The sequence below is a fragment of the Salvelinus sp. IW2-2015 genome, unplaced genomic scaffold (genome assembly GCF_002910315.2).
Source record: "Salvelinus sp. IW2-2015 unplaced genomic scaffold, ASM291031v2 Un_scaffold4933, whole genome shotgun sequence".
NCBI lineage: Eukaryota > Metazoa > Chordata > Actinopteri > Salmoniformes > Salmonidae > Salvelinus > Salvelinus sp. IW2-2015.
The window spans coordinates 92,347-106,817 of NW_019946202.1; the positions used below are offsets into that span (position 1 = coordinate 92,347).

The 14,471-nt window shown below is 43.6% G+C and overlaps 1 protein-coding gene and 1 pseudogene across 1 annotated transcript in view; one reads left to right on the plus strand and one right to left on the minus strand.

Annotated features, from left to right (window-relative positions):
• Positions 1-14,471, plus strand: part of LOC139026499 (ribonuclease inhibitor-like) — a 152,489-nt gene that overhangs the window by 85,409 nt on the left and 52,609 nt on the right. The window contains exon 5 of the mRNA XM_070441837.1: positions 12,285-12,458. Within this exon, the coding sequence (XP_070297938.1) occupies positions 12,285-12,458 (174 nt within the window). The remainder of the gene's footprint in view (positions 1-12,284; positions 12,459-14,471) is intronic.
• LOC139026498 (NLR family CARD domain-containing protein 3-like) overlaps positions 1-14,471 on the minus strand; it is a 43,754-nt pseudogene that overhangs the window by 9,659 nt on the left and 19,624 nt on the right.

Genomic DNA, 14,471 nt, shown 5'->3' on the forward strand with positions numbered 1-14,471 from the left:
AGAGAGAGATCAATAAACAAGTCATGGAAAACATTGCCATTCAAAAATCCCATTTCCTAGGATGGATTTCCTCGGTTTTCACCTGCCTATCAGTTCTTGTTATATTCGCAGACATACTTTGGGCACACCACATAACTCTCCGAAATTCAGGTACGCCCCTTAGTGACCCACCTCGACAACATCCGGTGAAATTGCAAGAGCGCCAAATTCAAAACACAAAATTCTAATATTAAAACATTCATCAGAAATACAGTGTCTATTCAGATCTTTAGCTTTAGAACTTGGTAATCGAACCGCTTTGGGTGCGATTTAACAATAGGCTTTACGGCGAAAAGCATTTGATGTCTGAGGAACAGCGCCTCACAACTTCTGCATTAGCTAAATTCAAACCTGCTATCAAGTGTCATTGAAACTCAAAAACAGTGATAAAATAAATGACTTACCTTGAGATCTTTCCTCTGTGGAATCCAAGGGTGCCAGGAACACACATAATGGTCGTTTTGTTTCGATAAGTCCCTCTTTCAATCCCAAAACCTGTTTTGTTGGCGCGTTTGTTCAGTAATGCCACTGGCTCAATTGGCGTTCAAAACAATGCAGACCAATACATCCTAATCAGTAACGGTAAGGAGTACAAGTACTGAGTCAATGTGCAGGGGTACCAGGTAGTTGAGGTAATATGAGACTATAGGAGTACGCAGTACTGAGTCAATCGTGCAGGGGTACCAGTAGTTGAGGGTAATAGAGACTATATGGAGTACCAGTACTGAGTCAATTGCAGGGGTACAGGTAGTTGAGGTAATAATGAGACTATAAGAAAACAGTACGAGTCAATGTGCAGGGGTAACCAGGTAGTCTGAGGTAATAATGAGACTATAAGGAGTAACCAGTACTGAGTCAAGTGCAGGGGTATACCAGGTAAGTTGAGGTAATATGAGACTATAAGGAGTACCAGTACTCCCGAGTCAATGTGCAGGGTACCAGGTAGTTGAAGGTTTATTTGGAGTTAACTTTTACTGCTCAGAAAACCCGGATCCGGGACACCCCCCCCCCCCCCACACTATTAGCATCGCTAGCATAGCTCACAAAGTAGATAGTAGCATCTAAATATCTATTAAATCACAAGTCCAAGACACCAGATGAAAGAACAGATTTGTGAATAAGACCACCTTCAGTTTTTTAAATGTTTCAGGGAGACACAAATATGTAAATCTATTAGCTAAACAGTTAGCAAAAACACACTTTTTCTAACTCCACCATTTATTTCTCCTCACCAGTGCTATCACCAATTCGGCTAACTAAGTAAATTGAATACCACTAACCAAGAAAAAACCTCTCAGATGACCAGTCTGATAACATATTCATTATAGGATAGGTTTGTAGAAAAGTGCCAATTTCCAGGTAGAATCATAGTTTACAATTGCACCCGACGCATCACAACTGCCGATAGAATATAATAACAGAGCAAACGTGTATTACCTAATACTAATCATAAAACATTTCTTAAAAATACAACAAGCGTACAGCAATGGAAAGACACAGATCTTGTGAATTCAGACAATATTCAATGTTCTAAGTGTTTTATCATGCGAAAAAACACAATAAATGCGTTATATTAGCATAACCACATGTGAAAACTTTACCCCAGCATGAATTCAAGGCAAAGAGAGCCATAGACGTAATCATTGCGCCGAAAAAATATTAATTTTTCATAACCCTCAGAACACTTCTTCGATGACACTCCTTTGTAAACATCATCATTACAACATAACACTTATAGAGTTTGTTCGAAATGTGCATATATACTGTCACCACAAAAACGTGGTTATCACATATGACAATACCAGCAAAACTGCCTGAAAATGTCGGGCCGCCAATATTTTGACAGTGACTTGTCTCATGAATAACTATTCATAAACTTGACTAAAAAATATAAGTTGGACAGCTATCGAAAGACAAATAGTTTTAATGCACATCGCTGAATTACATTTCCTAAAAATTATCCTTACCACTGTGCAAATACAGGCGTTCGCCAAGCAAGCTATACCAATAAAAATGGCGGAACTATGCGTTTAACATTTTTCAGACATAACAGCGATTTATCATCATAAAAGGTTGTACTTTGAGCTGTTCTGCCCATCAGATTCTTGGGCAATGTACCTTTCTTGGGTCTAATCTTCTTTTGGCCGAAAGATGTCCTCTTGTCCGGTCGAAATGCCCATAAACGTTGACCGGACACCGAAACGTGCCCGGCGCTTCAGAGTGCATCACAAAGCAATGCTAAAATCGCACTAAAACGGATTAAAATTGCTATGAAACGGTTTAAATTACTACCGTTATGATGTTTTTAAAACTATACGAGTAAAACATGAACGGGTGATACACCTCTGGTTAAACCAAAGCTTGGAAAGAGGCCCAGTCCGACGTTCATGTGTGCGTCTGGGCGCAGGATCCAAAAGCGGGAGGCGTCTGGGCTTTTTGAGTTTTATAGAGGCCCTGATTGGCAATCGACTCCAATTAAAATTGTCACCACTTACTGAATATAGTGGAAGACGTAGGAGTGCTTTGTAGATCTTGATAGAAATACAGGGACTTAAAAAAACTGACCTGGGACAGAGGCCAAGATCGGAAAATCTCACTCCATATTAGGGAAAAGTGCTTTAGAATGAGTTCTGTTCCACTCAGAGACATAATTCAAACGGCTATAGAAACTAGAGAGTGTTTTCTTATATCCAATAATAAAATAAATATGCATATTGTACGATCAAGAATTGAGCACTAGGCATTTTAATCTGGTAGAGCAAATTATGCTATGCAAACAGCACCTCCCTATAGTGGCAGATTACTAGTTCTCCCATTTGAAAAATGGAAAAATGACTAAATGAAAAATAAATTTTTAGTCAAGGAGACGCTTCTAGTAATTTGGTCCCATATTCATGCCTGCAGTTGATTTACATCAAGTTTGTACATTCTGTTAATCCAACATTTGCAGTTTGGTCTATTCGAGAGAGTAGTGTGTTCTTGGATGGTTTTCCTAATAGAAACTGAATGGTGAATATGTCCTGTCATGTTGGAAGTCACTATTTCACTTGTATTGTCAGAACAATAGAATAATGTTTCTGGACAACTTCTAACATTCATGTGGATGCTACTATGTATTATGAATAATCAAAAAATGAATCGTGAATAATGACGAATGAGAAAGTTACAGAGGCACAAGACAGCCCCCTCTGTTATTGGTAATCGGTGAGAGGTTCACAATGTTTTGTTGTAGCCTCCCTGTTATTCGGTAATCGGTTAGAGGTTAGCATGTTTTGTTGTAGCTCTGTTTATTGGTAATGGGGTAAGAGTTAGCATGTTTCTGTTGTGGACGTCTGTTATTGGTAATGGTGAGGGTTTTAAGGCATGTTTTGTTGTAGCCCTGTTATTTGGTAATGGTGAGAGGTTAGCATGATTTGTTTAGCCCCTGAAATATGGTAATGGGTGAGAGTTTAAGCGATGTTTTGTTGTAGCCTCTGTTTTTGGTAATGGTGAGAGGTAGCATCGTTTGTTGTAGTCTCTGTTATTGGTAATGGTTGAGAGTTAAGCATGTTTTGTGTAGCCTCGTTATTGGTAATGGTGAGAGGTAAGCATGTTTGTTGTAGTCTCTGTTATTGGTAAATTGGTGAGAGGTTAGCATGATTTGTTGTAGCCCCTGATCTGTGGTAATGGTGAGAGGTTAGCATGTTTTTGTATGTATCCTCTGTTATTGGTAATGGTGAGAGGTTAGCATGTTTTGTTTGTAGTCTCTGTTATTGGTAATGGTGAGAGTTAGCTGTTTTGTTGTAAGGCTCTGTTTACTTTCTCAATCATTATTTATTCATGATTCCATTAATGATTTTTCCTTAACCTTTTGTCAATAGGGGGAGCTGTTAGCATTATTTTTTTTTTTACATTTCCAAATTAAACTGCCTCGTACTCAATTCTTGATGGACAATATGCATATTATTGTATTTATTGGATAGAAAACAGTCCTATAGTTTCTATAGGAGTTGAAATTTTGTCTCTGAAGTGGTACAGAACCAATTTCTAACAGCAACTTTTCATGACAGGGGTCAAGATTTCAGAATTTTTAACCTCTGATCTGGGTCTGTTATAAGGAGCCACCAGTGAATGACTATGAAGGACCGAACACTGCCCTACGTCTTTTCGTGTGGGTGGTTCTTACGTCATCACGTTTTTCAATGAAATCGATGGGACGTTCACAGCCATTATAAATGACAAAAATGTACAGAGACCCTCTTTCTCAATGTGCGCCTCAAGCTTGAAGGCCATCGGACCTGTCTCGTTCCAAATCGTTTTCTAACCAGGATATTTCTCTTCCGGTCATGTTTCAGTCGTAAGTATTGTTAAAAATCATAATGTATGAATTTGAACCGTTTTAGTATCAATTTATATCCGTTTAGTCGGTTTTGAGGAATTTCTTTGTGTGCTTCTGAAAGTTTGGCACACGTTTTAGGGAGTCGGTCGTTGGTGATGGACATTCGAAAGGACAGAGGCAATCTATCGACCAAAAGACGTTTATAACATAGAAAGGATACATTGCACAGAATATGATGGAAGAACAGCTCAAAGTAAGCAATATTTAATATGATAAACCGTGTTTCTGTCGAAATATTTTAAACGCATCATTCGCTCATTTGTTTGGTATAGCTTCACTTGCCAACCTGTATTGAAAAGTAAGGATAATTTAAAAATGTAAATTACCGCGGTTGCATTAAGAACTAATTTGTCTTTCGATTCTGTAACCCTGTATTTTTAGTCAAGTATATGATTAGCTTTCAATTAAACTAGATACTCTGATAGATGACGTCAGACAATTTGAGGCTTGATTTCCTAGTATTTTTATTGTTGTAACCACGGTTTTGTATGGCTAAATATGCACACTTTTCGAACAAACTGTATATGTATAATTGTAAAATGATGTTACAGGAGTGTCATCGGAAGAATTCTGAGAAGGTTAGTGAAAAAATTTATATATTTTGGCGGTGATTACGTTATAGCGCTCTTTGGCTGGAATCGATGCTCTGGGAACGTTTGTTCATGTGGTATGCTAACTTATCGATTTATTGTGTTTTCCGCTGAAAAACGCTTAGAAATCTGAAATATGGTCTGAAATCACAAGAACTGGGTCTTTCCATTGCTATGCTTTGTCTATTTTTATGAAATGTTTTATGATGAGTAAATTGGTCATACACGTTGCTCTATCTAGTAATCTAGTCGATTTGTGATGGTGGGTGCAATTGTAAACTGTGATTTCTACCTAAATATGCACTTTTTTCTAACAAAAACTATCCTATACCATAAATGTTGTTATCCAGACTGTCATCTGAAGAGGTTTTTTCTTGGTTAGTGGATATCAATATCTTAGTTGAGCCGAATTGGTGATAGCACCTAAGGAGTAAGAAACTGATGGAGTTAGAATAGTGGTGTATTTTGCTAACGTGTTTAGCTAATAGATTTACATATTTTGTCTTCCCTGTAACACATTTTAAAAATCTGAAATGGTGGCTTTATTCACAAGATCTGTATCTTTCATCTGGTGTCTTGGACTTGTGATTTAATGATATTTAGATGCTACTATCTACTTTTGAAGCTATGCTAGGTATGCTAATTAGTGTGTGGGGGGTGGGGGGTGCTCCCGGATCCGGGTTTCTGAGGCAGTAAAAGTTAATCATGGCATCATCAGGATTAATTTAGTAGTGTTTAGAAACAACTACAGCCCATTATTCCTTAGCTGTCTTGAGCATATCGGCTGCTAGCTTAATAGGTTTATCGGACAATTTTCCTGGGCCACTATAACTATAACTATTTTGCCAATTGGATTGATCGCCTCTACCACACGGAATCCCACCAATCTACCGACGGAATCGCACGAGGTGGCTAAAAATAGACCTCCGTCTTCTGCTAGCTTGCTACCGATGGCTCAGCTAGCTGTCTGAATCGCCGTGACCCCAACCAACCTCACTACTCACTGGACCCTTATGATCACTCGACTAAACATGCCTCTCCTTAATGTCAATATGCCTTGTCCACTGCTGTTCTGATTAGTGTTTATTGGCTTATTTCACTGTAGAGCTTCTTGCCCTGCTCAATATACCTTATCCAACCTTTCAGTTCCACCACCCACACATGCAATGACATCACCTGGTTTCAATGATGTTTCTAGAGACAATATCTCTCTCATCATCACTCAATGCCTAGGTTTACCTCCACTGTATTCACATCCTACCATACCTTTGTCTGTACATTATACCTTGAAGCTATTTTATCGGCCCCAGAAACATCCTTTTACTCTCTGTTTTGGACGTTCTAGAAGACCAATTCTCATAGCTTTTAGCCGTACCCTTATCCTACTCCTCCTCTGTTCCTCTGGTGATGTAGAGGTGAATCCAGGCCCTGCAGTACCTAGCTCTACTCCTATTCCCCAGGAGCTCTCTTTGATGACGTCTGTAACCGTAATATCCTTGGTTTCATGTATGTTAACATTTGTATGTAAACTGGGACATGCTTAATACCACGGCCATCCTACAATCTAAGCTTGTTGCCCTCAATCTCACACAAATTATCAATGAACCTACCAGGTACAACCCCAAAGCAGTAAACACGGGCACCCTCATAGATATTCCTAACCAACTTGCCCTCTAAATACACCTCTGCTGTTTTCAACCAAGATCTCAGCGATCACTGCCTCATTGCCTGCAACCGTAATGTGTCAGCAGTCAAACAACCTCCACTCATCACTGTCAAACGCTCACTGAAACACTAATCGACCTGGCCCGGGTATCCTGGAAGGATATTGACCTCATCCCGTCAGTAGAGGATGCCTGGTTATTCTTTAAAAATGCCTTCCTCACCATCTTAAATAATTATGCCCCATTCAAGAAATTCAGAACCAGGAACTAAAATAGCCCTTGATTCTCTCCAGACCTGACTGCCTGTCACGCCCTGACTTTAGAGAGCCTTTTTATGTCTCTATTTGGTTTGGTCAAGGTGTGATTTGGGTGGGCATTCTTTGTTCTTTATTTCTTGGTTTTGTAGTTCTATGTATGGTTCTCAGTCAAGAACAGCTGTCTATCGTTGTCTCTGATTGGGAATCATATTTAGGCAGCCTTTTCCCACCTGTGTTTGTGGGTGATTAATTTCTGTTTTGTGTTCCTGCACCTGACAGAACTGTTCGTTGTCGTTTTGCTCATTGTTATTTTGTTCAAGTGTTTTGAAAATAAATCATGAACACTTACCGCGCTGCGCTTTGGTCCTCTTCTTCTTTCGACGGCCGTGACAGAATCACCCACCACCAAAGGACCAAGCAGCGTGGTAAAGAGGACTCCTGGACATGGGAAGAGATCCTGGTTTGTAAGGGACCCTGGAGACAGGCTGGGGAGTATCGCCGTCCACGGGAGGAACTGGAGGCAGTTAAGGCGGAGCGGCAACGTTATGAGGGAACACGGCTGGCAAGGAAGCCCGAGAGGCAGCCCCCAAGTTTAGGGGGGGGGGGGGGGTCACTCGGGGAGTTAGTCAGAGTCAGGTTGGAGACCTGAGCCAACTACCTGCTTACCGGGGTGAGCATGTGACTGGTCAGGCCCCGTGCTATGGGGTGATGCACACTGTGTCTCGGCTGAGCATGCACAGGCCGGTGTGCTCGGTGACAGCGTCCCGCATTTGCCGGGTGGAAGGGGGCATCCAGCCAGAACGGGTGGTGCCAGCTCTGCGCTCGAGACCGCCAGTGTGCCTGCACGGCCCAGTGTATCCGGTGCTTCGGCCAAGGAAGAGGCCTCCTGTATGTCTCCCCAGCCTGGTGAGTCCTGTGCCTGCTCCCAGAGCCAGGACTCCTGTGTGTCTCCCAGCCTGGTGAGTCCTGTGCCCAGCCTGGAGCCTCTAGAGAGGCTCCAGCCCGTAGCCTCCAGAGTCGGCCTCCAGCCCGTAGCCTCCAGAGTCGGCCTCCAGCCCGTAGCCTCCAGAGACGGCCTCCAGCCCGTAGCCTCCAGAGTCGGCCTCCAGCCCGTAGCCTCCAGAGACGGCCTCCAGCCGGAGCCTCCAGAGACGACCTCCAGCCCGAGCCTCCAGAGACGACCTCCAGCCCGTAGCCTCCAGAACGACCTCCAGCCCGTAGCCTCCAGAGTCGGCCTCCAGCCCGTAGCCTCCAGAGACGGCCTCAGCCCGTAGCCTCCAGAGCGCCTCCAGCCCGTAGCCTCCAGAGTCGGCTCCAGCCCGTAGCCTCCAGAGTCGGCCTCCAGCCCGTAGCCTCCAGAGTCGGCCTCCAGCCCGTAGCCTCAGAGTCCGCCTCCAGCCCGGAGCCTCCAGAGACGACCTCCAGCCCGTAGCCTCCAAGTCGCCTCCAGCCCGGAGACTCCAGAGCGACGACCTCCAGCCCGTAGCCTCCAGAGACGGCCTCCAGCCCGTAGCCTCCAGAGACGCCTCCAGCCCGTAGCCTCCAGAGACGGCCTCCACCCGTAGGCTCCAGAGTCGGCCTCCAGCCCGTAGCCTCCAGAGACGGCCTCCAGCCCGTAGCCTCCAGAGACGGCCTCCAGCCCGTAGCCTCCAGAGACGGGCCATAGCTCCGGAGACGGCCTCCAGCCCGGAGCCTCCAGAGACGGCTCCAGCCGGAGCCTCCAGAGACGACCTCCAGCCCGTAGCCTCCAGAACGCTCCAGCCCGTAGCCTCCAGAGACGGCCTCCAGCCCGGAGCCTCCAGAGACGGCCTCCAGCCCGGAGCCTCCAGAGACGGCCTCCAGCCCGGAGCCTCCAGAGACGGCCTCCAGCCCGGAGCCTCCAGAGACGGCCTCCAGCCCGGAGCCTCCAGAGACGGCCTCCAGCCCGGAGCCTCCAGAGACGGCCTCCAGCCCGAGCCTCCAGAGACGGCCTCCAGCCCGGAGCCTCCAGCGACGGCCCCAGTCAGGGGCCCGCAACGAGGGTGCCCAGTCCGGGACCCGCAGAGAGGGTCCCCAGTCCGGGCGGCGGCGGCGAGGGTCCCCGCACTAGAGGCGCCACCAAAGTGGGCCAAGCCAGAGGTGGAGCGAGGTCTACGTCCCGCACCAGAGCCGCCACCGCAGATAGATGCCCACGCAGACCCTCCGCTATAGGTTCAGGTTTTTGCGGCCGGAGTCCGCACTTTTTGGGGGGGGGGATACTGTCACGCCCTGACTTTAGAGAGCATTTTTATGTCTCTATTTGGTTTGGTCAGGGTGTGATTTGGGTGGGCATTCTATGTTCTTTATTTCTAGGTTTTGTATTTCTATGTTTTGGCCGGGTATGGTTCTCAATCAGGGACAGTTGTCTATCGTTGTCTCTGATTGGTAATCAGCCTTTTCCCACCTGTGTTTGTGGGTGATTATTTTCTGTTTGTGTTTCTGCACCTGACAGAACTGTTCACTGTCGTTTTGCACATTGTTATTTTGTTCAAGTGTTTTGAAAATAAATCATGAACACTTACCGCTCTGCGCTTTGGTCCTCTTCATTCGACGGCCGTGACACTGCCCTTACCCAGCACAAAAACATTCTGTGGCGTTCTTCATTAGAATCGAACAGCCCTCGTGATATGCAACTTTTCAGGAAAGTTAGAAACCAATATACACAGGCAGTTAGAAAAGCCAAGGCTATCTTTTTCAAGCAGAAATTTACTTCCCGCAAAACAAACTCAAAAAAGTTCTGGGACACTAAAGTGGAGAATAAGAGCACCTCCTCCCAGCTGCCCACTGCACTGAGGATGGGAAACTCTGTCACCACAATAAATCCACTATAATTGAGAATTTCAATAAGCATTTTGCTTTCCACCTGGCTACCCCTACCCCGGTCAACAGCACTGCACCCCCCACAGCAACTCACCCAAGCCTTCCCCATATCTCCTTCTCTCAAATCCAGTCAGCTGATGTTCTGAAAGAGCTGCAAAGTCTGGACCAACACAAATCAGCCGGGCTAGACAATCTGGACCTTTTCTTTCTAAAATTATCTAAATTGTTGCCAACCCTATTACTAGCCTGTTCAACCTCTCTTTTGTGTTGTCTGAGATTCCCAAAGATTGGAAAAGCAGCTGCGGTCATCCCCCTCTTCAAAGGGGGATACACTCTTGACCCAAACTGCTACAGACCTATATCTATCCTACCCTGCCTTTCTAAAGTCTTCGATAGCCAAGTTAATAAACAGATTACCGACCATTTCGAATCCCACCTTACCTTCTCCACTATGCAATCTGGTTTCAGAGCTGGTCATGGGTGCACCTCAGCCACGCTCAAGGTCCTAAACGATATCTTAACCTCCATCGATAAGAAACAATACTGTGCAGCCGTATTCATTGACCTGGCCAAGGCTTTCGACTAAGTCAATCACCACATCCTCTTTAGCAGCCTCAACAGCTTTGGTTTCTCAAATGATTGCCTCACCTGGTTCACCAACTACTTTTCTGATAGAGTTCAGTGTGTCAAATTAGAGGGCCTGTTGTACGGGCCTCTGGCAGTCTCTATGGAGGTGCCACAGGGTTCAATTCTTGGGCCAACTATTTTCTCTGCATACATCAAAGATGTCGCTCTTGCTGCTGGTGATTCTCTGATCCACTTCTACGCAGACGACACCATTCTGTATACTTCTGGCCCTTCTTTGGACACTGTGTTAACTACCCTCCAGACGAGCTTCAATGCCATACAACTCCTTCCGTTAGCCTCCAACTGCTCTTAAATACAAGTAAAACTAAATGCATGCTCTTCAACCGATCGCTGCCTACACCTGCCCAACCGCCCAGCATCACTACTCTGGACGGTTCTGACTTAGAATATGTGGACAACTACAAATACCTAGRTGTCTGGTTAGACTGTAAACTCTCCTTCTAGACTCACATCAAACATCTCCAATCCAAAGTTAAATCTAGAATTGGATTCCTATTTCACAACAAAGCATCCTACACTTATGCTGCCAAACATACCCTCTTAAAACTGACCATCCTACCGATCCTCGACATCAGCGATGTCATTTACAAATTAGCCTCAAACACCCTACTCAACAAATTGGATGCAGTCTATCACTCTGCCATCTGTTTTGTCACCAAAGCCCCATATAATACCCACCACTGCAACCTGTATGCTCTCGTTGGCTGGCCCTCGCTTCATACTCGTTGCCAAACCCACTGGTTCCAGGTCATCTACAAGACCCTGCTAGGTAAAGTCCCTCCTTATCTCAGCTCGCTGGTCACCATAGCAGCACCCACCCGTAGCACGCGATCCAGCAGGTATATCTCACTGGTCATCCCCAGGGCCAATTCTTCCTTTGGCCGCCTCTCCTTGCAGTTCTCTGCTGCCAATGACTGGAATGACAAAAATCTCTGAAACTGGAAACACTTATCTCCCTCACCAGCTTTACGCACCAGCTGTCCGAGCAGCTCACAGATCACTACACCTTTACATAGCCCATCTGCAAATAGCCCATCCAACTACCTAATCCCCATACTGTATTTATTCATTTATTTTGCTTCCTTGCACCCCAATATTTCTACTTTGCACATTCACCCACTGCAAATCTACAATTCCAGTGTTTTTACTTGCTATATTTTATTTACTTCGCCACTGTGGCCTTTTTATTGCCTCTACCTCCCTTATCTCACCTCATTTGCTCACATTGTCTATAGACTTGTTTTTGTACTGTATTATTGACTGTATGTTTGTTTTACTCCATGTGTAACTCTGTGTTGTTGTATGTGTCGAACTGCTTTGCTTTATCTTGGCCAGGTCGCAATTGTAAATTAGAACTTGTTCTCAACTAGCCTACCTGGTTGAACAAAGGTCAAATAAATGTTAAAAAATGTAAAAAAAAAATCTAAATAGTGAAACAGATATGTATGAAAATACTCTCAAATAAAACGTGACATTATATACTGTCACCTCATATAAAACATTTGATCTGAAATTCAAACTGTTGGAGTATAGAGCCACATTTAAAATGTTAACTTCACTGTCTAAATAGATATGATGTGGACTGTATACTCAATACAATCTAAATCTGATACCTCACTGTCTGTCTTTTGACTGATACTGCTTTTTAAACTGGTCTGATCAGTCTACTCAAATATTTGTACTATACATGTTTCTATCTACAAGCAGTATTTGGATTATTTGTCATTTCTAATAATGTTACTTGAATTTATGAATATATATGGAAGGTTTCAGGACACGGATGTATCTGAACATTTAGAAAAATATGCTTCCACTATTTTCACCACCAAAGAATAGCAGTGTGATTTTAACACTATTTGATTCTTTGCAGGCTGTCAGTCTGTCTACTCACAGAGGAAGGCTGTGATTCTCTGGCCTCAGCTCTGAGGTCAAACCCCTCATACCTGAGAGAGCTGGATCTGAGTAACAATGACCTGAAGGATTCAGGAGTGAAGCTGCTCTCTGCTGGACTGGGGAATCCCCACTGTAAACTGGAGACTCTGAGGTCAGTATTCCTGTAGTTGGTCAACAAGTGATAACTGTTCACCAGATCCACATGTGTTTACCAGACACACATAGTCCACACCATATAAGTTTGGACAGTGAAGCTTACAGTTTTACATTTGGTGTTATGCTCCAGTATTTTGGATTTGAGATAGAATGTTTCATATTAGGTGACAGTCCAAATGTCACCTTGTATTTAAAGGTATTCATAAATATATATTTTACAGTGGCGTGCCGTGGGCCTGGGGCCTAGGCCTTCAGTGAGGTACTACACAGTCCCACCCGAATTAATCCACCTCTTATTATCATCAATTATGCCATGGCTCTAGACACTATACATTTAGACAGAAACGCAGTATAACCAGGCGTTGCGTCACCTTGAAATTGACAAATTGAAATTTTTGGGTAAACAGTGTTTAACAGACAACTCAAGTTTGCAAAGCCAGTGTGGCTCCAAACACAAAATCGATCACTTGCAAATAATAGGCATTCCCAGCAGTACAGTTTGCAGTGCTTCTCGGAGCCTGTGAGCCATTGACAGCGCTCGTGAAACTTTGAAAGTGGCGAGCGAACGAACCCCTTTCCCGCCTGTGACAGGCTTGTGGCGTCGGGCGACCTCTCCTTACAATGTCTAACTTTTCTTGAAAAGTTCGTCTTGAGAATGGCGTTATAATTATATCCTCGACCAAATCGATATCTTCTCCTCCTTCCGCCATTGTGGGTTTCAAAAAACAGCTTAGTAGAGTTTTCCTAGATCTGCATAGACCTGCCCATAGGACCTGCCTCTCAATATTGGTGAATCCAATCAAAAGACGTGCACGCCCTACGCCTGCTAGCTGGCTCCTGTGTAACACTGGAGCCAGCCAGCAGGCGTACAATAGCCAACTCTAAAGCTGATTGGTTGACACAAATTTTTTATTTCCATTCACTTTAAGCACAAGCACCCGCACTGTTGATTCTGAAGGCCTGAGAGCAGATTTTAGAACCCCTGGCAACACATGATGGCTGAATATGATTGGATAAAGATCTAACATAAAGACCAGCCCTCCAAATCTCAACCTGGGCTGGAAGCAGTGCAACCAAGAGGAAAGCTATGAAATGAAGAGTATAACTCTTACTCTGGGGAATAATTTAATACATATTTTGTGGGAAAAATATATTTAAAAAAAAATTATATTCTGATGATGTTTAGGCCAGCAGAGAAGGCCTTGCAGGCCCTGACGGCCCACCACTGATATTTTACCATTTAGAAAAAAAAGCACTCATGTATCTATTTCTCCCATTTGAAGAAGTCTTTCTTATTTAGAAAAATTAATTTAGTCAAAAGTGTAGTATTTGGTCCCATATTCCATGCCTGCAGTGATTACATAAAGCTTGTGATTCTACAATCTTGTTGAATTCATTTGCTGTTTGTCTTGGTTGTGTTAAATTGTTTTTCCTAATAGAACCTGAATGGTGAATAATGTCCTGTCATTTTGGAGTCACTTCACTTGTATTGTCAGTAAGAATAAAAATATGTTTCTGAACACTTCTACATTCATCAAATCAAATCAAATTTTATTTTTCACATACACATGGTTAGCAGATGTTAATGCGAGTGTAGCGAAATGCTTGTGTTCTAGTTCCGACAATGCAGTAATAATCAACAAGTAATCTAACCTAACAATTCCACAACGGCTACCTTATACCACACAAGTGTGTTAAAGGATAAAGAATATGTACATAAAGAATATATGAATGAGTGATGGTACAGAACGGCATAGGCAAGATGCAGTAGATGGTATAGAGTACGGTATATACATATGAGATGAGTACTGTAGGGTATGTAAACATAAAGTGGCATAGTTTAAAGTGGCTAGTGATACATGTATTACATAAAGATGGCAGAGATGCAGTAGATGATATAGAGTACAGTATATACATATGAGATGAGTAATGTAGGGTATGTAAACATTATATTAAGTGTACATTGTTTTAAGATGGCTAGTGGTACATTTTTAATCTCTCTCTTTTT